Source organism: Lampetra fluviatilis, chromosome 21 (assembly GCF_964198595.1).
Source record: "Lampetra fluviatilis chromosome 21, kcLamFluv1.1, whole genome shotgun sequence".
NCBI lineage: Eukaryota > Metazoa > Chordata > Hyperoartia > Petromyzontiformes > Petromyzontidae > Lampetra > Lampetra fluviatilis.
In genome coordinates this window covers 11,631,704-11,658,674 of record NC_136295.1, presented here as the reverse complement: position 1 = coordinate 11,658,674, position 26,971 = coordinate 11,631,704, and the positions used below count along the sequence as shown (strand labels likewise).

At 49.9% G+C, this 26,971-nt stretch overlaps 1 protein-coding gene across 3 annotated transcripts in view; it reads left to right on the top strand.

Moving 5' to 3' along the window:
• Nucleotides 1–26,971, top strand: part of LOC144938239 (uncharacterized) — a 58,765-nt gene that overhangs the window by 4,523 nt on the left and 27,271 nt on the right. For 2 of the 3 annotated variants that reach the window (XM_078866076.1, XM_078866073.1), the window contains exons 2-12: nucleotides 8,361–8,444; nucleotides 10,172–10,250; nucleotides 13,080–13,150; nucleotides 15,233–15,433; nucleotides 18,323–18,410; nucleotides 21,180–21,322; nucleotides 21,413–21,625; nucleotides 22,400–22,478; nucleotides 23,238–23,352; nucleotides 25,428–25,510; nucleotides 26,294–26,357. In XM_078866076.1, the coding sequence (XP_078722202.1) occupies nucleotides 8,361–8,444; nucleotides 10,172–10,250; nucleotides 13,080–13,150; nucleotides 15,233–15,433; nucleotides 18,323–18,410; nucleotides 21,180–21,322; nucleotides 21,413–21,625; nucleotides 22,400–22,478; nucleotides 23,238–23,352; nucleotides 25,428–25,510; nucleotides 26,294–26,357 (1,220 nt within the window). Of the gene's footprint in view, nucleotides 1–8,330; nucleotides 8,445–10,171; nucleotides 10,251–13,079; nucleotides 13,151–15,232; nucleotides 15,434–18,322; nucleotides 18,411–21,179; nucleotides 21,323–21,412; nucleotides 21,626–22,399; nucleotides 22,479–23,237; nucleotides 23,353–25,427; nucleotides 25,511–26,293; nucleotides 26,358–26,971 lie in introns of those variants that run through there. The other variant, XM_078866075.1, reaches the window with a different exon arrangement.

Here is a 26,971-nt window from a genome sequence, read left to right as displayed (position 1 = left end):
GCCCCTGTTGAGGTCCAGGCTCAAGAACTTCCTCGTTTTCCCTATAGCTATGCTCTTCTTCTTTTTCATCTGCCTATGACTGTCTATATGAAAAAATCAGTTTGTCCACTGGTTATGTACGAAATCCTGAGATGTGGTCACATTTGAATGCTTTATAGATTCACATTAAGTTGTATTGTTAAGTTGCCCAAGCACTGTATTCAATCGCTGATCTCATGCCAGTGTGTGTCAGGCGTTGCATTGCAACAGTCTTCGCCCACACTCATCAGATGGGTGCTCACCCTTGGAAGGAATTCAGCAAAGGGGCAGTCCCGTAATTTCAGCAATTACATGTGACGCGCTCCAAATTTGGCCGCAGTACAGGCACACTGTAATTTACTTCGGTACATATATACACGTGCAGGATTCATGGTGCATATGCAATAGCTTAAAAGTCACCGCACGATTCCCGAGTAAAACATCGTCGTCTTTTTTGAACAGCGACAGCTTAAATCTGTGCAATCTCACATCTTCAGTGGACCGTGCCAACATTGGCATGAAATTGAGAAGTTTAACGAGTGATGCGTTTTGATGTTGTTATGGGGAGGTTTATCAGCAGGTGATGTGCTTTGGGATGTGCAACCAAATGGGATGGCTTGGAAGAGGCCTTGATCCAGCAGTGGATACATCATGGCTGATGATTATGATGATGTATCGGGCGGCTTAACAGTGGATGATGTGCATAGGGACGCATGACAGTGAGGAATGGTGACGATTTCCGGAGACCTTCATTCAGCAGTGGATAGATCATGGCTGATGATGGTGTTGTATAAGGAGGCCTCAGTAGATGTTGTATATTGTGGTGGAGAGGTGGTGCCAGATGGTTAGCACACTAACTACGAATCTGTTGACCGGAGTTTAATTCTCGGCCACGGCTATCAGCGGCAAGTGATATAACCTGAACCGGTCCTGGGGCACGCTTCCTTTTTATGAATTCAGCACTGAGTAGCATGGTGAGGTATGGTCAAATGGCCCCAACATCTGACACATCATGAGGGAGGTCTTCGTCCAGTAGTCAATTAAAAAAACTGGATGTTATTGTTATTCTCCACTGCAGCGGAGTGCGTATCGGGTGGTCACTTGTCCACACGCCGTGGTGTTGCTTTTCGCAAACCGTCGCGTTCAAATCGAATTGCTCCCACTGTCGGACGATGGGTCACTATCGCTGACATTGAGAGGTAGAGCGGTCCATTTAAACCGCGCGTTTACAGATATTTTTTTTTATATCTGCTCAGCGGTGAAACGTTTCCCTGCGCGCTTGGCAGCTGAAAGCCTGCGCTTGCGCTTTGCACGTGAAATAACTGATGGTGCAGTTTTGCCGAGGGTGCATGGCAGCGTTGGCCGGTGGCCCTATTGTTCGTGCAGAGCGGAAAGGAGGGGGAGTGGCAACGTCTATTGTGGTGAGTCTGCCGAGAGCCAAATTAATTGAATTCCTCGTCTGTGGATGATAATCTGCTTTTTGCGAGCGCCGTGCCGCGCCTGTGATGTGGGGACTGTTTAATGCGAGCAGCTGATGGCTCGCCTCCCCGAAGCTGTGCACGCTGCTCATGGAAAGTGCGCTTATAAAAAGAAGTAAAATAACCCAAGAGGCGTCCGGGTGGATGGAAGATCGGAGTGCTGAGCTGCCACCGCAGAGGTCCGTGGCTCCAGTTCCGGGTTTTAATTTGCCGATGATTACATCTGGTTCTCAAGTATGGCGAGTGGATGGGCTGAGCTCGGTCACCAATGCCTGCTCGCGCGAAAAAAAGTATCGCGGCAAATCTGGTTCTGCGCTTAAGATGGCTACATTACAGCTCCTGAGATTAAAGTATTTGTTTCGCTGTCATTTGAAGCAGAGGGAGTGGGAATATGGATTCGACTGCTGTGTAAACCAGAAGTTTTCTTAAAGAGATCTCGGGGGTAGCTCTTTAATATCCACTTCCATGGAGCGTTTTCTTGACACCGAGAGATGCATAGCTCTGCAAGAGATCCGAGCGGATACTTTGTCTCCATGCCATGCTGCTGATCGTGCAAGCGGGATCAAAAGATGAGATATATACAAATAAAATACGAGCCCATTTTTCTTTAAAACGCAAGTTGAGCACTTGCCTTTTTATTGAATCGTTTAATCAAGCTACCGCGTGACCATGCGTTTTTAGAACATTTTCTAAAAACAAGGGGTGTTGACTTGTGGATAATTCACAGACATAAAACTTGCACGAGTGTGTGACTGCGAGAATTCTCACCATGCATCTCTGTCTGCGTGTGCCTCGTAGCGTCTTTTAAAGGGATGGATCACATCTGAGAGGTCATCCACGGAAGAGATGGAATGATGTGATCCGTCCACATGCAGGTGTAGGATTATGGCGTAGGATCGTGGTGGTTTGGTGGTGGGTAATGGCTTTCATCCAGCAGTTGCTTGATCATGGCTGGTGATGATAAGGGTACTTGAACAGATCAATGTGTGGGGTTTGTTTTGGGTCTAGTTAACATTGTTTGGTTGGATTTTAGTCCTTAATCAACTCGTGTGCAGCAGGTACTGGGTGTGCTCGATCGCTGTATCACAGGAGATGGTGGTGGCTTTGAGAGGCCTTAATCCGGCATCAGATTGTGCATAGCTGCCGATGATGACAATGATTATGAATGATTGCTCCAAAAACACACAACATACCAACGTGTTTCAAAGCAGACCGCTGTCAATCAGTGATCAGAAGGGTGGATACTGGTAAGGAATGTGTAACAACAGCTCTTAAGTGCCCAAAGAATAGTGGGCATGCTTGGAATTACACTGAGGGACAGAAAGAGGAACACGTGTCGGAAGTTGAACACTACACATTGATTACTAAGAAAAGCAAGACCGGTTTTGGCAGGACGTGCCATAGCTTGCAGATAAGTTTCAAATAAATTCCCTCTGGGAAAATTACAGTTAATGTTGCCTCTTAACATTTTCCCTGCATCTAACATTCACTGTGGCTGGCCTCATGAAAAAAGTAACATTGAGGTCTCACGGTGTTTGTCTTTTCTTGAATTGGTCTTGTAATTATCGTCATAGCGACGCTGTGCACGCATCTCCTGTGTGAGTTCTGGTCACCTTTTTGGTAAACGTGGTGCTCGCCAAACGTTTGACCCAAAACCAGAACGGGCGGCACCGTCCTGGCCACGCGCGTACAAACACGGCCTTCCTGTAAATTCGGTTTGGGAAGCGCGGCCAATTGCATGGCAGCAGCAATGGGTCGCTTCGTGAAGGGCGAATTCTGAGAATCGGCGCTTAAAACGATTCGCGCATTGCGGCGATAATCACCGCGGGGGAAATATTTCAACTCGGAGGAAAGTTAGCACGTACAGTATTTCCCTATCGGTTTCCGGCAGCGATCTGCCCTGCCGCGGAGTGTAGTTTACAGGAACTCTGGCTAGTTCATATAAAACTAAGTCACCAGCTAAATTATTACAGGTAGTGACTGTGCAAATTGTACAACTATTCACGGTCATCCTGAGTTTTTTGCTATACTCTACAGGTTTCCCTCGCTTTACGGCAGTTCCGTTTGTGCAATTTCGCATGCACGTAGTTGAATTAACTTGTATGCGGCTATATGGTCGGATATGGGACACCATTGTGTCTACTCTATGCGCTACTCGGCAGACAGCTGTCTCGTTATGCATTGTGGTTTGGGTGACTGTGCTATGTACTATGCTGCTACCACTCAGTCATGCATTTTCTCTCGTGCTGCCTGCATACACGCTACTTGCTGTCGTTGTTGTGGCGCATATAATCTGCCATTTAACCGTGCTTGTTATGGCTGCTTAAACGTCCTATTAGCCCTCTCCCTAGACCATCGATGAGGCAGAAAAGGACTGCCTCACGCTTGAAGTAAAGTTGGAGATTGTAGTAGAGCGTGCAGGAAGTGACGAGGGGCCGGCTGCGCCCGATATTGCGTATTAACCTTGGCGAGTCGACGGTACGCGCCGGCAAAAACAACACGGGCAAAATCTGGAGTTCTGCGATGCATTCTACGCCGCTGTCTGCCAAGAGGCGACAACAAAAGTGAGGCGTCTGTCGTTCGAGAAGATGGAGTTGATGTCGGGGCGATGGATGGAAGACCAGAAGCAGTAGAAATGGATCTCTCCTCTTCCGCAATCTGAGCCAAAGCTACGAAGCTGTACGAACGCCTGCAGCAAGAGAGGTGGCTCTGAAGAGTCCTTCGTGGCTGGTAAGGGCTGGTTCTACAATTTTAGTAATCGTCAAAATTTGCACAATTTGCAAGGCCACTGGGGAATCTGCAAGTGCAAATCGTGGAGCTGCTGCTCCATTTTCGGAGGAGCTGCAAGCCATAACAACTGTTGAAGATTGCATTGCAAAACGAGTCTTTAATGTGTACGAAATCAAGCTTTTCTTTAAGCGTACGCCATCTAGGACCTATATTCTTGGTTCTTTCGGTAAAGTCACATAGAAGGGAAATAATAAAATAAAAGAAATATAAAACAAGATTTTTTATATATTATTTTATTATTTCCCTTCTACGTGACTTTACCGAAAGAACCAAGAATATGAATCCCTGCAGTCACGAAAGCTTTAAATAAAAATCTAGGACCTACTTAAATAAAGAAGAGAAAGGTGCAACCGGTTTGAAAGGTGTGAGGAGACAGGATGACTCCCCTATTATGCAGTACTTCACCTATTCTGGAGTTTGCAGTTCGTCTCTACAGTGAACCGATTCGCACAGTTGGCTACGTACGGTGCAAAATAAGTTCATGCTTACATACATACCTACATAGTTTGACGGCGCAGTCACCTTGACACTGCCCGCCATGTTCCGTGTCGGCTGAGGCAAGCGCCCACTGTCGAGAGACGCCGAGAGTCTCTCCGAAGCAGCACTCGAGAAACCCATCGACTTTCGGAGGCCACGCCACTGGCCTATAGGCCGCCGGGAGAGTCCGCGAGATGCCCTTCCAGCAGCAGCTCTTTTCGTTTCAAACCCTTGAAGACATCTGGAGCCCTGTGGGAGAGGGGGCGGGGGGCACCTGCTGGTTTTGGACAAACTACCTGAATCCTGTAGACCTCTTTGGGTCCGGGCTGAATGGTGGATCTGAGGTTTGGAGGGACTTTTGAATTGAAAATTCGACGTCCTTTCTGAACCACTTGGAACGAGACACGCCGGGTTTTGCCGATGCTCTCAACTCTGTTATTGGCGCGTTTCGAGTTTGTGTCGGAGGTGGCCGTTGCTTGCAAGAGCCGTTATGGCCTCAAAGTGCACCTGGCCTGGCACAGGCGCCGTGGTGATGCCACCGTCACTTAGTGGCGAATGGCGGGTATTGGTATTGGTGGACTGCACGAGAGGGAAATATTTTAGGTTGGAAATGGAGCACCCTTCACAGTAACGTGTGAGAACTCCCGACCTCTTCAAAGACGTCTGGCGAGTATTGAATAGTAGGACAACTACCCTGAGGGCACTGGTTAAACCAACCGTTTTGAACCCATGTGCTAATAAAATACTTTTCAAAATTAAAGTTATAGTTCTGTACTTAATTGTATCCTCATAAATTTTGATTTAAAGCCTTCGTGACTGCAGGGATTCATCTTCTTGGTTCTTTCGGTAAAGTCACGTAGAATGGAAATAATATATGATATTATTATATGATTTTATAATATTATATTATTTTATTATGTTTTATTTTTATTATTGTATTATTTCCATTCTACGTGACTTTACCGAAAGAACCAAGAAGATGTATCCTCATAGTGTGCCGTTTTAACGCTCTAGCTGGTGGGGGAGAGGGGGGCTGGGGGTTAGCGGTGGCTGGGTGGGTGGTGCGAACGTCCGAGAGCGGCTGATAACATGTACTTCCCTTCCTGCCGGTGCTGCCGGCAGCACCGGCGAGGCGATTCCGGTGTGGTGAAGCCTCGAGCTTCCTCCTCGGTCCTCGGTGCCACCAGGTCACATGATGATGATGATGCGGCGTTGATACGCGTGTTGCTCGCACAAACTTATTGCAACTCAGATCTGTTAAATAATGACAAACCCCATGCGCTGCAACAACAAAAAATTGCCTGTCAGAAAAACAAGGAACAGTTTCCAGCAATGCATGAACAAAGGGCTCTGCCTTGTTCAGACTACCAGCCCAAATGGACTGAATGTGTGGCCATATTTGACCCGATTGCATACAACAGACTTACAAAACACGTCAATTCTCACGCGCACAATCTGACGCGTTGTACCGCGAGCGTACTTGTCGGTACGAATTGACGAATCTGTACATCGTTACCGAGTTAACGCCAACGTTACACAATTGCCACAACGATCGGGAACGAGCCCGAACAAAGGCGGGGAATCGGCTCTGCGTTGTCCGATCGAGAGGAAGTTATTTCTTAAGTCAAGCGCAGGGCCGCCGAGCTGCGCCCGGCGTTTATATGGAACACTTTAGCGGCGAGATTGCACGCAAATCCCAAACATGTGACCGGAACTTCAACTCGCAAGAAGCTGCGCGCTCTCCCGAGCTATTGCCAGGTGTTCCCCCCGGAGGGTTTTGTGTCAAGCTCACATCGGGAAACGACAGGCCTTTCCCTTGGTTTTCACACATAGGTACATAACGAGACGTCGGTGAATTGATTAAAGGCAATTCTTCCGCTCCGTCATACTTGCATTGAACCACGTGCGTGCGTGTGTCGGTTAATTACGATTTACGAAGATTGTTGCGTAAACGAAATCTGCAGGTGCGAGATGAATTGTTACGTGTGCGCGATTGCAAGGGACATGATGGTTTTGGGAAGCTTGAATACAGCAGTGGCTAGATCATAGCTGATGATAACATGACGAAAAGAGCAGACAATACGATGTGAGTGGGAAACAATCCGTGTGAGATAGCAAAATAGAATTGATTCTTGAATGGAGATCCCCAATTGCTGAATTGTAACGTACCTATACAGTATAACAATGTAATTTATTTATTGGAAGTTTGCATGTGGGAAGGAAGCATAGAAAAGCCACCACACGTTCGAGGGCATAACACTCGATGGTCCGCACAGACAGGTTTGCTAACCCACTTGTGGTGTACAGCTGCCTTCTGGCCATGCGGCAGCAGCCCAGAGCTGTACATGCGCGCACACACGTGCAAATCTACACGAACCACCAGACCTTGCCTTCCCAAGTGCTGGACCACCGGTGCTTTAGAATCGGAAACCTTTATCCTGGAGGAATCCGATGAGCTATAAATCTCTTTTTAGCAGATATCCAGTTGGGGCGGGTCAGAACGTTACAACAACAGACAATACAAAAACGCGATAGGAGTGCAAAGTATAGGAAAGGGAAGCTTAATCTCTAGAAATGCATAAATAAAACTGAAACTAAACTTTACATTTGACCAAGTAAAGCCCACTGAGCTGTTGGCAATTTTTGTTGAGACTCGACCTGGCCACAAATGATAGCTCAACGAAGTGGCTTATCATGATGTGAAAATGTAGAGCACTCAAGCAATCCAAATAATGTTCACCGCGTGGCTGAGGAGGAGCACCGGACGGTGAAATCACAACGCCCACACAGCTGCTGCTGCTGTTGCGATAGCTAAAACACGAACTGACAATGCGCGTTGTGGACCCAAGCGACGCCGCTGCCGCCAACGTATCTTCTGTCCGGGCCACGGTTATGCTAACGACGGCTGGGAGGGCACGAGGTTGTTTTTTGCCGATTCGAAAGCCGCTGAGAGCCCTGTGGGTGAAAGCGATTTGGGCTGGTTGGGGGGAGTGGCGACTTCGCCCAGCACCCGCACGCGATCCTGCCAGTCAGGATTAGAATCTAAATGTGTATTTATACTGGAGGAATCCGATGAGCTATAAAGCGCTTTTTCACAGATGGGGCGGGTCAGAACTTTGCTGTCCAGCCAGCTGCAACAACTCTCTGGCTCGCATTGCTGCACCGTGCCCGCTTGCTGTTGTACATTTTTATTGGAGCCTTTCTAAAAATACTACGTATTTGTTTTTTGCGTTTCGATTTACATTACAGTCGTGTTTGAAATGCCATTTGATCTTGTTTGTTCACTTGTAACCAAGCCGTCCCAGTGTGTTTGTGTGATTTATGCGAATAAAGCGGAACTGCGAGTTTGAGTCTGCGACCTAGTACCCCAACTAATTCTAACCATAACATTAACCCCACTCGTAACTTCCTCCTCAATACTCACTCAAAATCAAGCCCGAGTTCCAACCCAAACCATAACCCTCATTCTCGCCTCTTAATCTTCCAGCCCTACCAAAACCACAACCCTCATTCCATCCCCCGAAACTTAACCCCTGACCTTAGCCCCGACTCGAACCCTAACCTCTAATGCTTTCGCCACCTTTTGTCTCCTGGCAGCCGCCTCTGATACAAGCGATATTCAATGGGGACCCCGATGAGGTGCGGGCTCTCATCTACAAGAAGGAGGACGTCAACGCCTTGGTGAGTGTCCCAAATTCTCACGCCCGGCAACGCGTTACAACCATTGATTATTTTCGCCGCCCTCTGCACACTGCTATGGAGCTCCCGGAACAGCCTGTGACAGATGGCCTGTCTCATACGTGATGGTTACCCGTCCAAGCACCGTCCAGGCTCTGCCCTGCTCGGCTTTCGAGATCTGATATGAGATCCAGCGCAATATTGGTGATTTGATCCATAGACTTTGGTTTACAATTGTCAATATTTATTTTCTCGCTCGATTTCACTTGTCCACCTGGCTTTTCTTGCCAAACCAGAAATTCCAGACTAGCCCTCTAGCCCTACTGAGCCGGCGTGGGTGCAGTTAATCTGAGCCCCCAGCCGTATCTGGGGGCCGGGTGGTGGGGGGGGTGGTTGAGACCTCAGATCTTGTGTCTGAACACAGGACCGCATCGGTCAACAGGTGCCTATTACCCACAGTTCCTCCTATTGTGTTCAACCTCTGCTCTCCGACGCGTATTCGGGTTGTACCGCGTGTTGCTCGCCACGATGTTCTGCGTTTCGCCTCCCCTTCTGGGAGCTTCTTCGTGAACTGAATTGAGCAATAAGAGCACAGTCGGAAATACAGTTGAGAAAAAAATAAACTCCATGGTAAAAGCAACCATGGTGCAATGTGTGTTTAGACAGTGTCCAAATGCAACCGCATCTCAGGAAGCTGCAACCGAGACTGGGCATGTTTATTTTAAAGAGAAAGGCATTCACTTGTAGGGAGTCTCGGTGAAAGAGGAAGGTCTTGATCCTCGACTTGAAAAGGAGCATTGAGTCGACACTCCAGATGGCTGCAGGGGGGGTGGGGAGTTCCAGACAATTTGGACAGCAGAGCAGAATGCGCGAATACCTGGCTTGCTGGAGCAGAGAGTGCGTGGAGGAGAGTAGAATGAGAGGACAGAGGCCGGGAGAGCGTGTGGAGGGGGATTAGAGTGAGGGAAAAGGCTGGGAGAACACTTCCGATTAGCATTATCGGCTACATACGGTCCGAAAGACGTTTAATATACATACAGAGCGTGTGGAGGGGAGTCGAGTGAGACAGGAGGGCAGAGGCAGGCAGGATCTGTGGAGGATCCTCAAGATGGTGTGATCTTGATATTTGTCCGGAATTAATTTGGGAGCCAGCGGGAGTGATCGGGGTTATTTTGGGTGACGTGGTCTACAGCACAGGTGCGGGTGGATGGTCTGGCAGCGGACAGTTGTATTATCTTGAGTTTTGAGAATGGGGATTTGTGAACAAACACTATAAAATAGCCGGCGATGCACCGTTCCTGTGTATATATATATACAAGGACTAAGATCCCCTGTATAGCCTTAACAGACTGTTTGGGCAAGTGCTGTTCACAAGCACCTCTGAAAGTCGGCAATGGCACACGGGGGGGTGGGTGGCCAGTACAATTCTCAGCCGCCTTTTTCTCTCCAGTGGCGATGTTTACACACACTGACTCGTACTCATTGACGCCTAAGTCCACCTTGGGGAGGCCCACGACTGGTCCAGATGATCATCACTGGTGGTTAGCCTTGTGCGGGAATCGAACTCGGCCGCCGGGTTCATAGCGAAGCGCACTAGCCATTACACTACCGCTCCCCACGATATTCTCACTATATATACACACACGTGTGTGGGAAGCCACGTGTTGATTGATGTGGCTTGATCATGTAATTTTTATATTATGTAACTATGATGGTGTAATTTATTTCAGGACTCGGAGAAAAGGACCCCCCTACATGCCGCGGCCTTCCTCGGTGACCCCGACATCATCGAGCTCCTTATCCTCTCCGGTGAGTGGGGCGACCCCTGAAGACACCGTGGAGTGTTGGAGAAGATCAACAACATTCGTCAACATCTGTTGTCTTGTGTTGTCAGTTACTCGTTGATAATCACGTTCCTTCATTTGTAACTCTTTCCAACTAAGCAACACATTCCTGCGGAGGGAGCTGGTAGGAACGTTGCGTTGCTCGGTCAATGGCCAGGGTCAACGGCGGCGTGGTGTTTTCCGCAAATATGCCCGACTGTGAGGGCGGGCACAAGCCGGCGTGAGTAGGTTAAACGTTGAGTTTTATAAGGGCACCACGGGGTGACCGGCCCCTCCCCACCCTCCCCACCCAGCCCCTCCCCACCCTCCCCTCCCTGCACGACGGACGGACAGACACTATAATCCCCTGTGGGCTGGTGTAACCAGGAGGTTCCTACCAGTATGACAGCGTTTATCCACCTACTCCGTCTGTCTGGGCCATACGTAAAACAATGGGGCACAGTAACTCTGGTAAAGATGATGCACTAGAGCCCAACTTTAATCTTAAAACTAAACTAAGCTATAAACTATTTTTTATTTTACCAGGTAAGGCCCACTCAGCTAATGTAGCTCTCTTTCAGAAGAGACCTGACCTCAAATGATAGCTCGATCAAGTGGCTTATAATGTGGAAATTTCTATCAACGAAATACTCGAAATGTGGAGGGGAGAAAATGCAAACTCCAAATGTACAACAGGCGTCAGGGTCGGGATCGAACCCGCGACCTCCTGCATACCAGGCGGGGTTGTTTACATCTCCTAGCCACCGTGGCGCCCCAAAGTTGTGGTGTTATTCTGGATGCAGCCAAGAGGAAACCGACCACACTGATCAGAGCGCTGAAAAGGACAACTTGTGTCAATGAATTATTTTTTTCCCGTAGCTTCCCAGCGGCATCCACGCTGCTCATGCAGTACTTTACGTGTTAGGAAGCGTTACATAATCCATGCGTGTACGCATAACTCTTCCTAACTAATAAAAATGTATAAATGCAACCGCATCTCAAAATAGTGGGGTGACACGAAGTATGCTTCTTTATTTACCGAGGGAATTCTCACGGAGTCTCACGACTCGTTTGTCAGGAGGGGTGCTGCTCAGAACGGGGGAGGTGGGCAGGAGTAGGCGAGTAATGTTGCAGCAGTTCATAGATTTACAATATGTGTATCCAGTGTCATGCGTAAGAATCAATCTATTTTGATTTGCACACGATGCGGTGCACTCAACCCCTACAGCCACTCGTGGTCGCTGGGTTCACGCAAGGAATCGATTGTTGAAATGGATCACGACCTCATCCTGACCCTACGCACGACCTTGCAACCATTTCTGCATGCGGCGAAGAATCGATCAACATTAACATTTACGCACGTGATACGTGCACTTGTGCGTGCATGTAGGAATGGATCGTTTAGGATTTACGGGCTAATGGAACAAACGAGGCAGAACTAATGAGACAGAACATGCCAGACAGTGTAAACGAGTGGTGGCCCAGGTATTGGTGCTCTGTGCAATGGACCAGGCGGCCTGTATTTGTTTACCAACCATCGGCTAACATCCGTAGCGAGTAACATTTGACCAGTCCTGGACTCATCCATAATCACCGACCCACATGGACTAGCAAGCTGATATGGTCAAACAACCCTCAGTGTTGACATGGAATGAGGAGGCCTTCATCCAGCAGTGGATTGGCATAGGGCTGTACAAATGAGACATAAAAAAACTCGTTCTAGATTTGAAGTTTTCGTGACGGCAAGGATCCATACTCTTGGTTCTTTCGGTAAAGTCATGTAGGTAAAGAAAATAAAAAAGAAAATATCTAGAATGAACCACCTCTACGGGGAGGGATTCCACTTATCTGTTAGAGCTTTGAACAGACAACGGGACGAAATCGCAGCTAATCGAAACGCTAACCTTCCTCAAAATTTCTTGCTGTGGTTGTCACACCTGATGATGATTGCTTGTGTTGCAATCGAAACGTCGTGATTTAAAAAAAAAAAATCTTTACCTACGTGACTTTACTGAAAGAACCAAGAATATAAAAAAAAACTTTTCAAATTAGATTATGACCATGGTTCGCGAATATTCCTAGAATCGGCACAGGAGTGACTTGTGATATTGCTTGAGTGTTTGGCGTGTTTTAAAAGACAACATATCTGTTCTGTCAACATACCACATGGTAGAAGTAATAGTTTGTCACGCATGACCTAACCGGCGTCGTGCTTTCCGCACGCAACATCTCAAGAATGTCGTGGACATTCTAAGAATCTCTGTGTGGGTGGCGGTGTTGAAACGTCTAAGACTCCTTGATGCTTCTGCCAACCTCACTACTGACATCAGAACACCGCTACGTGAAACATGTAGGACCAAAAACGCAAAGCATGTGGACACTGTTTTAAAAAAAAATACAGTGAATTGGCCGAGAGTGGTGTTGTCTGCACCATCGCCTCGTGCACTGTCCTCTGGCCTTAATAGATGGTCACTGACCGCACCTGGTCCAACAATCTTGTGTCGGCTACACGGTGAAGATGTGTCACGGGTGAAGATGTGTCACTCGTGAAGTGACCTCCTCGGTGAATGTGACGCGACGGTGTCGATCAGTGGCAGCTACCCAAGCATTTGACGTGATGGGTTTGCCCTGTTGATGAATCTCAGATGCCCGAGCAATTGAAAGTGACGTGACGTGTTTTTGCCGCTTTAATGATTCGCAGGCGCCCGTTCCCGTTGAACGTGAACGCGACGCAATGTGTCGCTTTTTTGATCGTTCGCAGCTGCCCGACCGATCAAACGTGACGTTGACGTCTTGTCATGCCGATCATTCGCAGGTGCTCGAGTCAATGCGAAGGACAACAAATGGCTCAACCCCCTGCACCGGGCCTGTGCCTCCCGCAGCGAGGTGAGCTTGCGTGTGTGTGTGTGTGTTGGTGTTGCTTGCGTGGGTGTGAATGTGCGTGCATGCAAGCATGGTGTGGTGGTTAGCGCACGGCGCTACGAAACCAGCAACCCGAGTACGATTTCCGCTCATGGCCAATCCCAGTGACTGTTATCTGGGTATTTGGCCTACTCTTCCGCCCTGGCCAGACATCTCAAATGAGGTTGAGAGTGACCCACACTTTAACCCGCCTGCATGGAACCTTGACTGCATACGGGTCCTAACAGTTGCCTAAAATGTTGTCCTTCTCCGGCACCAGATAAGCATGGGTACTTATGTACAGTGCAAAAGAAGTTCAAAATACATACATACAAAATAAGGAGGGGCCGTGAGCCTTCGGTTGCTTGGTTCCCCTGCCTCTAGAACTCGGTCTGTCTCGGGTCATATCAGGAATGCTGCTGGCACACTCAAAAGTGTTTTAAATTCAATATTAAAGTCACGTTTATTTGAGTTGGCTTATTCTTGAGCAGGGGTGCTGTGCATGACGAGCGCCACATTAGAGCCACTCTCTCAGCGGTTCCGATGAGAATCGGGCTTCCGTCATTAAACTCTCGCGCCCGGAGGCGAGTGAGCTTGGAGTTAAGGTTTGGCGTCTTTTTAAAATCCAGGGGCCGTGTCAATATCAACATTGACCCACTCCAAACAGACGGACGCAAACACCGCCCGCTCTTTTGCCTGGACGCCTCCGGGGAAGCAAACGCAGAGATAGATTAAAATGTAAAATAGGACGCGACCGAGCGAGCAAGCGGGCGAGTGAGAAGCACTCGGAACGGACGCCGTCACGGGGCAGCGAACCGGGGCGGCATGCGCCGCGTGCTCAAGCGCGGTATTTCATTCGCTGATGCCGTCTCGCGGGGAAGCTGTCCGGGTGTCGTGGGGCGCCGCCGTGGCCAGATGTTATCCAGCACGCCTGGTATACAGGAGGTCGTGGGTTTGATCCTGACCCTGACGACGCCTGCTGCTGTATATTTGGAGTTTGCAAGTTCTCCCCGTGGTCGTGGTGGATTTTTTTTTCCAGGTCCTCCGGTGTTTCCCTCCCACGTGTCAAAACATGCGCATGAAGTCTTTGGCTGCTATAAAATTTCCACTTGATAAGCCACTTCAGTCAGGCCTTGCCTGATAAAATAAAAGGGTTTCTTTTTTTGTTTCGCAAAACTGGACTTGGCGTTCTAGAGAGATTCTCCAGGGGGGCCTCGAGTGGAAGCCCTTCCGCCAACGGTGGCGTGAGCAAGCAGTTGCATTTCTGCACCTTTGCCGTTTACCCACTGCATTGGGGTGTTTGGCCAAGTATCCCAATGCAGCATTTTTCATTGCCAAGTGCCCGGAGAGAACCCATGCAAACTCTGCACGGAGACATTTGAGAAGTCGCCGTACTGAACTGTCATATCCTACGCACCTCGCAGCCCCAATGGGTTTGGGAGCCTCGCAAAATTTAGCCACACTGTCAATGAGTGGCTACACGTGGAAGGAAACCGGGCAATCCGGATAACGAAAATACCAAGCAGATAATACGCCTCCTTCACTTATCTGTCCCTCCACATAAAACAATACATGTTTTTTTTACATATCCCATCAGCTGCACGGCATTCTGGACGTGCTTTGCCTCAACACAAGCAAAAACTCTGAACCAGTTTCGACATTCACTGTCTCGATTTAAAGCTTTCGTGACTGCACGGATTCATCTTCTTGGTTCTTTCGGTAAAGTCACGTAGAATGGAAATAATAAAATAATAATAAAATAATTCTCACGACGTTTTGGCCACAACGCAAGCAGCCGTCCTCAGGTGAAGATTCACTGTCTCATCAGCAGAGTCGGAGATCGATCGAACCAATGCTGGTGAGAGCTGCCAGACCTCTGTTCGATATGGGTTCTCATAACGGATAGTATGTATATGTATGTGTGTTGAACCTCTTTCGCACAGTACGTAGCCAACCGTGCCATTCCGGGGTGTAGGGGAAGGACAACAAAATAGTGCGTCGATAAGCGGGAGGAAAATGTTCCGGCCGAAAAATCCGCTCGGCCAACTAACGGACGCTCGGTCGCAGGCGGCCGTCCAGATGCTGCTGCGGCACGCGGCGGACGTGAACGCGCGCGACAAGAACTGGCAGACGCCGCTGCACGTCGCCTCCGCCAACCGCGCCATCAAGTGCGCCGACGCGCTCATCCCGCTGCTGAGCAACGTCAACGTGTCGGATAGAGCCGGCCGCACCGCGCTGCACCATGCGGCGTTCAACGGGAACCTGGAGGTCGGCCTCGCGTGCGCTCGCACGCAACACCACCACCTCATACTTGTCAAACCATACGGTTTCCCCGTTTCCTTGTGCAGGGAAATTTAGTTTGCAGGTCCGTACGGCGTACAGCCGTTTCAATACCGACACATTTTTTAAATTATTTTTTGTCTAATTTGTTTGTGTTTCTCCCTTGTGATGGGCCTTTGTAGGATGAAGGTTGAGATTTATAAGTGCACGGGGTGACGAAATAAGGTCTGAATTGGTCTGTAATAAAGTAGGCAATGATGAGGGGTATGCCACCACCTCCCAACTCCCCGCTGCCCCCGTGATGTTCACCATCGTGCCCATTTTGTGTTGCTTTGCCAAAGCCATGCCTTTTCTTGTGCCCTCTGTTACCCCTCTTTGCTTTCTGTACCGCCGATTTTCCCCATCGCCAGCTTGCGTTTCTCTGTACTAATTGTAACTTCCGTTACATTTCTGCCTTGCCGTGTGCTGTTGTGTGTCATACTTGGAATCTTTCGGAGTCATTATTTATCCTGGAAGAATCCAATGAGCCATGTGAAGCTTTTTTTCACGATTATTCCTTTTTTCACCACTTTGCACCTGTGTGTATTTGCCCGCTAATGTCATGCATATCCTTTCTCTCTCCATTCCCCTGCACCACCCTCTCTTCATCCCTGTCGAATTCTGTGCAGTCTTGTTCAACCACGTATGCAAAGCAACCCTTTGCCTCTCTACACCACACAGCACCGTGTTGTACCACCAAGTGACTCCCAGCATCCCTTAAGTACATTTCTGCACCTTTCCTCACCGCCTAGCACCTCTCTGCACTTTACAGCTCATATTTGTACCTCCCGACGTAGCTCCCAGGTCGCGCAGGACAGCGGTGTGCGTGTGTGCGTGCCTGTGTGCGAGTGTGTGCGCACACACAAGCGGGGCTTACCGAGGCGTGCACTAACAGCACTGACAGATAAATTAGGAGAGAGCGAGAAAGAGAGAAATGATAAAAACTGAAAAAAATGCAATCAATGCGCGTGGCTGTTAGGATATCGATCTGGCTCGGGTGTCCGCCGTCAACGTGACCGTGTTGCGCAGCGGCGGCTGCTTTTTCCTCGCGGATTCGAGTTTAGTTTATACGTCAACGCTCGCGACACTTCACGCCGCAGTTGTGACAGCGTTGTGGCGTAAATTGATTGTAATTGACCGGTTGGTGTCTTTCCCTCCTGTAGGTGCCTTTTGACATGCGCGCTTCATTACGCAGCGGGTTTTCAATTAAGATGCAAATTTTCCATGGCCCGCTCTTGTGGACTCCTTCCGCGATCGGTCGCCATGGAAATGTAGTTGCTGGTTACTGCCGCTGTCTAACCCCCCCCCCCCCCAGGGGGCCCACCAGGTTAGCTGGCCAGGTAGATGCCTGCCTGTGAATGTAGGGACAGCCTCGATAATTAATTAGTTGCGCGATGGCTATTCGCTCCGTTCTTATAGTGCAAGGCAAGTCACGGAGGCACCAATTTTCACAGACAAATCTAGTTCGCTAGTAGGGAGCGCCATTGTTACGAAGGCTTTACCCATCTAATTTTCAACGTAATTTCTCAAATGTAGCAGATTTTGGAGCGTTACACCATGCTCGCGTTGACCCCCTCTTTTTGAATCGCGTCACGGAATCTGTGTCGTTCATCACTTTGAAGCAGATGGAACCGTAGTGTTAGTGGTTAATACACCCCGCGGTGTTAACCAGGGTGGCTGCTGGGCTCGAACCTCAAACGAGCAGCAAGCGCTCCACCACGCAATCATGGCATCCACTGCCGCCGGATGGACGGCGCTGCTTCCAAACCCATGGGCGCTAGAAACATTGAGGGCCTGTTTCATGTGTCGGCAGAAGCTGCTTTTGCAGCTGTCACATTCGGCCGTGATCTGTCCACTGCTGCATTAAGAACTCCCCAAAGCATCGCCATCTCTCGCGGTCTGGCGTGGGGTTTGCTTTCATTGTAAAAGCAACGATTCATCTTCTTCTGCACACGTGGTGATTTGATCGCTTCGTAAACCACCGCATGCCGTCTCGACCTCCATTACCCACAAGCAATCATCTATCAACTGCTGGATGAAGGCCTTCCCACTCTCTCACCATCTCTAATGCTCTTGCGTGGGTAGTGGTCTCGCAAAACAACGATCCATCAAGCTCCTTTTACACAAGCTGCTATTATCGAGCCATCAACCACCACAAGTCATCTCAAACACCGCAAACTGGCTTTGCACGGCCCAGCTGTTGATGGGCTCAAAGTCGAGTCCATTTTTTGCAACATCATCGGTTCCTATTCTCGCCGGAGTTACAGCGACCGCCTTAAGAAGGTCATCTTTGAATGCAAAATCCTTGGAGACTGTGTTGGCATCCGCGTAGAAGGAGAGGCTGAATATAAAAGTTGTCTGGTATTTTTAGCCATTTGGAGGTCGGCCAACAAAAATATCAAGTGTTTCCCATTTTCTTAACAGACTCTTGCGTCTTATTTTTCATTCCTTACTTTGACTCGGCCCGTACATGTTGTGCTCGTCTTTTTCATACCGTCGTTTCTTTGCACCTCCCTGTCCTGCCCTGTACTGCCTTGTTTACTCCCCTGTTGTATCTCCTTGTATTTCCCTGCATCTCCGTAAGCATCCTCTACGGCCATGTATCTCTGATTACCCTGTGCTGCCTTGTACTATCCGGTATCTTTATCTCATGTAAACATTCTGTACTGCCCTGCATCTCTGTAAACATCCTGTACTGCCTTGTATCTCATATACTTAATATATTGCCTGTTGTTCCTCCCTGTATCCCCGTGTACTGCACTTGCATCTGTGTCCTGATGCTTTGTCGTGCTGCCCTGTGTGTCCCGTACTATGTTTGCCGACGCGTCTGTCCCCAAGATGGTGAACTTGCTGATCTCCAAGGGCGCCAACGTGAATGCGATGGACAAGAGGGAGCGGAGAGCCGTGCACTGGGCCGGCTACATGGGTGAGCGGTCGCCCGTGCGGCTGTGCCGTTCGGGTTGCGTTCCCCCTCCTCCCTGAACTGGACGGTACTACCGCCCAGTTGGTCGCCTCCATATCACTCTTGTATTGCGACTGCCACGGTTGCTGGTCCCATGTAACTTCACTCGTTGATTCCTCCACCCATGCGGAGGATTCAGTAGACCGGGACTTGCTGTTGTGCATCTCATCCACCACTCTGTTCAACCGCCAGGTCACAACAACACACTCGCCCACCCACTCAATCGCCCACTAACTCGCTTGTTCATACACTCCCCAACTCGGTACACCACTGGTTGCAACTTTACTCTCTCTGTTTCTTTCCCTACTCGTCTTAGGAATTCCCTCCCAACTTCTCTTTCACCGCATTCTCACGAGTATGCGCAATTAAAACAATCTTAACTCTTATCTATTAAAAAGTGTAAAAGTGATTGGGCGCATTTATGTGTAGTGCTCATCTTCTGATAACAACCATGAGCCAGTGGTGGAAAATCCACATTCCTATGGCAGGGGCGAGTCTATCCATAGGACAACCACTCTTGAGTTTTTTCTATTACACTTTCAGCGGCGCTTTTTGTAGCTGGCAGCTTGGCATGCTGGGTCTTTGGGTCTGTGATCCGCAACCAAAAATTTTAATTTAATTTTTAATTAACAGACAAGCTTCTTTGGAACACGCGACAAAGGTTGCATTGTTCGACTGTGAGAGGGGGGCAGCACTATTTTGGAAAGACAGCTGCGACTGCTTTTGGCCTGTGCTGTTTCTCACATTGCGCGTGCGTCTTGGCGTACATGGTACGTATACACGGTGGACGGAGTACAATGCGTGCGAGCGGGTGTGAAGCATTCGAGGTTAGTGTTCTTTTGCACGTATGCATGGTGAACTTCTTCCACACCGTACGTAGCCAACCGTGCTTATCGGAGTTGCGGAGGAAGGAAAACAAACTAACACAAAAAGGCAGGTCTAAAGAAATTCGTTTTAAATCTATATTTAGAATTGCATAGCTCTAGTGGCTTCTTAGTATGGGAAGGAAGAGCATTCCAGACGGCCGCAGAAGCGCACTTGAAAGTGCTGCAAGGATGACCGGAGTTTGCGCCGTGTGGATCGGTGGCGCCGTGGTTGACTCGCTGCGCTGCGAACCCGGCAACCCGAGTTCGATTCCCACTCATGGCAAACATCGGTGACGAATATCTGCTGAACCCGTCGTAGCCCTCCCTTAGGTCTACTCGGCCTTAAATGAGTACCTGGTGCAGTGTGTAAACAACAGCCATTGGTGAGACGAAAGGCAGTCGGGCCTAGTGTTGTCCACACCACCGTGCCGGCCTTCATAGGCACTCCACTAACAGCACTTGCCCCAGCAGTCTGTAGGCTATACTGGGGAGCTTTGTCTTTTCATGGCTTCTAGATTACAGTGTTGCAATGAGCGTGTTGTTTTGGACATTGAGTGGTTCGCTGTTGCACAATCTGCACGAACGCTTGGCTGAACATTGAGGTCTTCATTTCTCCCGTCGGTGTCTGGTTAGAGCGCTTTGACCCTCAGTCGTGAAAAGAAAACCCTGGCGGACGCCGCTAGAAAGCTCTTTCTCGTGCCTTTATTTTGGAATCTGCTGCGCTTACCCCGTGACAGCATGACCTCATTCCTTACGTCAGTGCACATAAAATATACACTGATGTGGGTTTCAAAATGAGCTTTTTTTTATCTGAGCTGCAAAAGTTTTTGTGGCCATTGAAACATGGGGGGGGCAGAGCGATCTCGGTGATGTTTTGAGTGCGCTGAATTTATCGATTTTATGGGTGGCGGCACCGGTTTGCACACTGCTCCGTCATCCCGGCGACCTTAGTTTGAACCCAGACCACGGCTGACATCAGAGGTGAGTGACAGCTGAACTGATAATGGGTGCCCACCTCGCTTGACCAAGTCACACAGACCAAATACGGTGAAGTATGGTCTAACATCTCCCCCCTCCATATTTGACGCAGCATGGGGAATCGCCTCATCCAACATAGGATCGACATCGGGCTGTTAAATAAGTATTTTATTCCTGAGATTACAGGCCTGAATCTCATGCCTTTGTAAATTATGTCAACTTGGTCTTTCGGATGAAAGGATAACTATCCCCATTGCATTAATCTTCTTGGTCATCTCGCAATGCAATTATAACTATTTGTGAAAGTCTTACTGAGGTAGTCGGAGATAGGTACCTGGAGGAAACTCATGCAAACTCTGGACAAGGATGAATTAAAGAACAAACTTGCTGTGCTACCCCCTCCGGACTACCTGGCAGCAGCCCAGTGGGTATCACAAACCCCTCCGTGCTCCACTAACCTTGCCTCTAGAAAGTCTACACCGAGACCCGTCTATCATATTTCCCCTTCTATGTGTGTATGTATGTTGAACTTCTTTTGCACCGTACTTGGCCAACCGTGCTAACCGGAGGTGCGATTGGCACGGTTGGCTGCTAAACGTTTTTGCATCGCAGAAACGAAACGTTTGACTGATTTAATTGACCGGACTAAGAGAATGACTCCAATGAAATCCAGTGGCTGAGACTAAATTCCACAGGTAGTCGTCGACCGGACTACGACTACGGCTAAAATAAGAGCTGGCCGACTAAATCGACGGCGGCCTCGCGCGCTCCACAAAAATCATCCCGCCTCAGTCGTGCCGCGCAGAGGTATTTTTTTTTTCCCCGCGTTTGGCGTCGACCGGCACCAATGCCGACCGCTGGGTGGTGTTTGTTTTTTTACTCGTTCCAGGCCACACGGAGGTGGTGAAGATGCTGCTGAGCAACGGCGCAGACGTGAACTGGAAGGACAAGAAGGGCTACACCCCACTGCACGCCGCCGCTGCCAGCGGACACGTCACCGTCGTGAGGCTGCTGCTGAGTCTCAAAGCGGAAGTGCGTATCCCTCCGCCGCACGCGCGCCTGTGGGTTCTTTAAGGCGCGGATAACGACGTGTTTTTAACCTGTTCATCTGCGCGCTTGCAGATGAACGAGTTCAACGGCTTCGGCAACACGGCGCTGCACGTGGCGTGCCACAACGGGCAGGACGCCGTCGTGAGCGAGCTGCTGGGCGCCGGCGCCGACGCCGGCCACCACAACGAGCGGGGCTTCACCGCCCTTCACTTCGCCGCCGCATCCACGCACGGTGCCATCTGCCTGGAGCTGCTGGTCAACCACCACGCGGACGTGAACGCGCAGGCAAGGCGCCGGCGCAGCTCCACGCCACCGATCGCGACACCCTTGCCTGCGATGTCGGCCCGTTGCCTTGAATCGGTCCAAAATTGAACAATTTTTTATTTTTCCAGGTAAGGCCTACTACTGAGCTACGTAGCTCTTTTTCAGAAGCGACCTGGCTATCGCAAATGATCGCTCGACGAAGCGGCTCATCGTCGTGTGGAATCGGTCTTGGGTCCCGTGGAGTGCGGTGAACGTACGAGTACGCGCACTTGCCGCGCGTGTGCGTGGCACGTGGTCGGCGCACTCGTTTTTTGAGGAGCGGTGGCGTAGCGGGTTGCCGCGCTGCACTACGAACCTGGCCACCCGAGTTCAATTCCCACACACGGCCAACACCAGTGACGATTATCTGAACCGGTCCTGGGCTTCCGCGAGGTCGACTCGGCCTCAAATGAGTACCTCGCGCAGCCTGTAAAATCATTGCCACTGGGGAGACAAAGGCGGTCGGGCGTGGTGTTGGCCACCCATCCCCTCGTGTACTGTGCCGGCCTTCATAGGTGCTCGCCAACAGCACTTGCCCCAGCAGTCTGTTAAGGCTATACGGGCAACCTTTGTATTTGCTTCCTGTGCATGTGTCCTGTAATTGCGTGTTTTGTATGTGATGTGAGCAGTCTTTATGGTCTGTGTGGTCACTGTTTTGTCTGTTTTGTGTATGCGATGTGTGTGTGGTCACTGTTGTATGTGCGTGTGTGTGTGATGTGTGTTATCACTGTGTGTGTGTGTGCTTTGTTCTTTCAGAGCTACGATGGGAAGAGCCCACTGCACATGACCGCAATTCATGGACGATTCACAAGATCACAGACTCTCATTCAGAACGGTGTGTTTATATATAGACCGTGTACTGTATTACAATTTCACGGCATGTAAATCCACAGCGATTTCTCTCGTGTTTACATCGCGTGTCACTCGAGGTGGCTGGGTGGCTCATGGGTCCGAGCACTGAGCCAAACACTGCGGTACACCTGGGTTCGAGTCTGGGTTGCGGTTGCTCCCGATTTTGCGCCGGGTTCTTAACGGCAGCCAGTCTATGGTCTCAGGCTGCTCGCCAATGACTGCAAAAACAAACGACCACGTTTTTTTTTATATATGGCTCTTTGTTCACACTTGTACATGAATTCCGGCGGTGAAGATTCAAAACTTGTTTGTTGATTGTCGTGCGACAAGCGGTTTCACTGTTGGGTTTATGGGAAAATGCACCCTGTGCTGCGTAAAAGGTAAATAAAGTCGACGCATTCGTCAATAACACTGTGGCCTTAAAATAAAATAAATACACGACGTTCTGAGCAAAGGGCCCTTCATCAAAGCACACTTATTAATTTGTTTGTTAATTGTACTTGTGCACTGCTGCCAACGCAGCATCATCAAAGAAAGGCTAAAAGAGTCCGCTTGAGGCATTTTTAAAGAGAGGTCCTGTGAAAAATCTCTTCTGCGGCCGTTCTCTTGACGCACGGGTCACACTGCTTTGCGAGAGGCTTCCGTATGGGTTCTGGTGCTTGTGAAGCGATGCTACCCTCGCGCGTTGGAGTAACGCTGCTTTTCGCGTCTGTGCGTCCGCTGGTCTGCCCGTGCGACCCAGGTGGTGAGATCGACTGCGGGGACAAGGAGGGGAACACGCCGCTGCACATCGCCGCACGCTATGGCCACGAGCTGCTCATCAACACCCTCATCTCCAACGGCGCCGATGCTGCCAGGCCAGTGCCACTTTTAACTTTCCACTTGCACAACCGAGCCGCACCGGGGCCGTGCTGAGCAAGCCTGGTGTGGCTCGGTAGGCCACCAGCATTGTTTTTCCATTTTAGAAGCAGAGCCGTGCCAAGGACATCACGCGGCATGAACGAGTCGAGAAGTGTGGAGGGACAAACTGCCCCAAACATATCAAACAACCAGCTTCACTGTCCATTTTTCGTTCTTCCTTTAAAACTCGCTTGTTTTCCCTCGCTTAAGCAAACTCCTCTTTCCCTTCCCTCCCCCATCCTTAACACTGTCCCCTTTCCCAACTTTCCTACCCATTCACCACACTCACTCATCATTAATCACTTTTTGTTGCTTTCACCATCGTTTATTTCACACGTCTGCTGTACAAATAGATCATTCTTTGTTCAGCGCCATTGTCAAGGCGTGATATGAATTTAAATAAGATGACGTCACACGTAATGAAGGTGGCCATTAGCACTGTGCCTGGCCCTGCGTGGCCCCGAGTCGGCTTCAGACGTCTACGCGAGGCCAGCAGCGCAGCACGGTTTTGCTTTCCGGCTCGCCAAACGGCTAGCGGAGAACCACGCGTACAGCGAATGTCCCGCGCTGACTCGGCTCGGATGTTCTCGTGACCGATGGTTTCATGTCGGCAAGCTGGGGCGTCGCTGTGTGCCTGTCTCCGATTCAAATCCCCCCGGAGGTCTCTGTCCACCCGGCAGTTTAAATGGGGGCGGGGGGGGGGGGTCGCACCATGGCCGGTCGCGTGTTGTGCCGTAGATTGATCCGTGTGGAAGCATCGCCTCTGGACGGGCTCTCGAGAGCTACGACCTCGCGTTGAGGACCTTCTACCAGCAGCAGTAGTGGCGTGAGCAGGAAATTTTGCAGGGCGCTGTGTCTTTTTACCTTTCGTTCAAGTGAAGAGTTATTTTTGAACAAAATAGCAGGATATCCAGAACTTCCTTGCAAAAGAGATAATCGTGCAGGGAATCTGACTCGTTTACTTTGGAGAATGATGATTGGATGCCGAGTGATGTTTTCCTTCCCCGGGGTTGGGTTTTTTGACGAAGTTGATAAAACAATGTTTTTTAGTCTATCTTTTACGAACGAGTAAGGAACATTCTGTTCCACTCACAAAGGACAACCACGAGCACGTTGGTTGTTTTTGCCATCCCGTGCAAAATTCAATATAATAGTGTCATTTGTTATTTATGCAGTCACAAGGATTTTTCAGGAGGGTTCCAGCATTGGCATGTTTGGCCCAATAGACTATTTCAAGCAGTTTTGTCAGCGTGTAACGGTGCTTGTGGATCAGCGATTTTTAATCATGTTCATCGAACGCCTTTTCCCTGTTATACTGTTCTTCTGCTTGTGAATGCTTTTCGCACGACGGGGAATGCGCACACCGTTATCACGTGGTCTCTGAGCGGTCGACGACGAATTACTTTCTTGAGCTGCCGCAGCTGAGCGGTGCAGTAACGCGGTGGCGTAACGTCATCTCAGTTGGTTGTCCCCCCCACAAGATGGCTGCAGGTTGAAGGGGCTAACGCTCCGCACAGATGGGTTATTTTGAGCCCAGTTACTGCCCGGCCACCTCCTGATGACCGCCTTGCATTCTAGCTGACGGGATTCGCGAATTTTACGAATCTCTACGTGATCCACCAACCCTTGCCTCCAAACTCGTGTGGGCGACGCGCGACACGCGACGGGCGATTGTGGCGTCGGCTTGAATAATCGCTCGCGTCGCTGGGATCGTCCCATTGGGCATCACAACTGGACGTCGCTGCCAATGTTTGCCATCGCCTTCGTGCTGTTAGTTGTTCTCTGGTCTAACACCGGTGGTGAGACAATGCCACAAAGAAGGCCGTCTCTGGTGTAGGCCAATCAAAGCCAATGCATATATCATCGGAGCACTTTTTGCCACAAGTACGGGTGGTTTATAATGAAGACGTCATATTTGGTGTTTGAATATCTGAACACCGGTTTATTGCCAGAAAGGGTAAAACCTCTGCGAATATATATTTCTTCTCATCTTGCCAATGTTGATATTCCCTCCCCCCGTGCCGGAGCGCAGGAGGGGCAGCCACGGGATGTTTCCGCTGCACCTGGCGGCGCTGAGCGGTTTCTCCGACTGCTGCCGCAAGCTCCTCACGCCGGGTGAGTGCTCTCCACTCACTCGTGGCAGGGGAGGGATGGGAAGCGGGGGGCTCCTCATTATAACGCGAGGGTGGGGGAACGTTTCCTTGTCGAGCGCTGGTTGGTGGTGCTGCTGCTGATGGCAGGGCCTCCAGTGGAGAGGGAGTTGCATAGAGCATCGTTAGAGGGTTTGAGTTTAATTTGTTGAACAAGATGAGGACTCAAGAGGCCAGGATAGTAAAACAATTTGCAAGAGGGACCCAGGCCACCAAAGACACGAGGCAAAATAAATAAAATTAAGTACAGCAGCGGGGTGTAATGGTGTGATGTGCCCATTGATCTTGGTGGGTGAACAGAGGTGTGTGGTGGGGGTGGATTGCAGAGGTCAAGCAACAGATTCATTTAACGTGAATTTCACGCCCCAACATATTGGTGTCCGCACCACGGCGGTGTCTACACCATGGCATTGTCTGCACTCTGCCAGATTTCTAATGATAGTGATAGTAGTTTGATACATTTCGTATTCGCGCCGTTCTGTTGGAGCAAAACTATTAGCTTGTGGAGCCTGCCGGCCGTTTCAGTAACTACCTTTTTAGTGGGTCCGCACTTCAGTTAACACGCGAGTCTTCTCAAACCACGGACAGCATGCTAACGCAACTGCCCGCTTCATTTGCCGCCAGCATTTTGGAAATTCATTCGGTGACTGCTGAATGCGTCCCCACTGGCTTACTCGGCAACCTCGACATGAACGTATGCGTCCTTGAGTCGCCGCTAATCCGTTTTTCTGTCCCAAACCCGGCCCAGGCTTTGACGTGGACGCTGTGGATGAGTTTGGGCGAACCTGTCTTCACGCTGCCGCAGCCGGAGGGTAAAGCACGCAACGCCAAACGGCAATCTGTGATCGATTTCACGATTGCACTCCATCCGCAAGATCTTCCACGGACTCGCCTCTACCTACCTCTCACCTCGCGCTACTCCCCACCACGCACTCTCCTGGCTCTCCACTCTCATCTTACTCTACTCCCCTCCACGCACTCTCCTACCTCTCCCCTCTCATCTCACTCTACTCCCCACCACGCACTCTCCTGGCTCTCCACTCTCATCTCACTCTACTCCCCTCCACGCACTCTCCTACCTCTCTTCTCATCTCGCTTTACTCCCCTCCACGCACTTTCCTACCTCTCCCCTCTCATCTCACTCTACTACCCTCCACGCATTCTCCTGCCTCTCCCCTCTCATCTTACTCTACTACCCTCCACGCACTTTCCTACCTCTCACCTCTCATCTCACTCTACTCCCCTCCACACACTCTCCTGCCTCTCCCCTCTCATCTCACTCTACTCCCCTCCACGCACTCTCTTACCTCTCCCCTCTCATCTCACTCTACTCCCCTCCACACACTCTCCTGCCTCTCCCCTCTCATCTCACTCTACTCCCCTCCACGCACTCTCCTACCTCTCCTCTCTCATCTCACTCTACTCC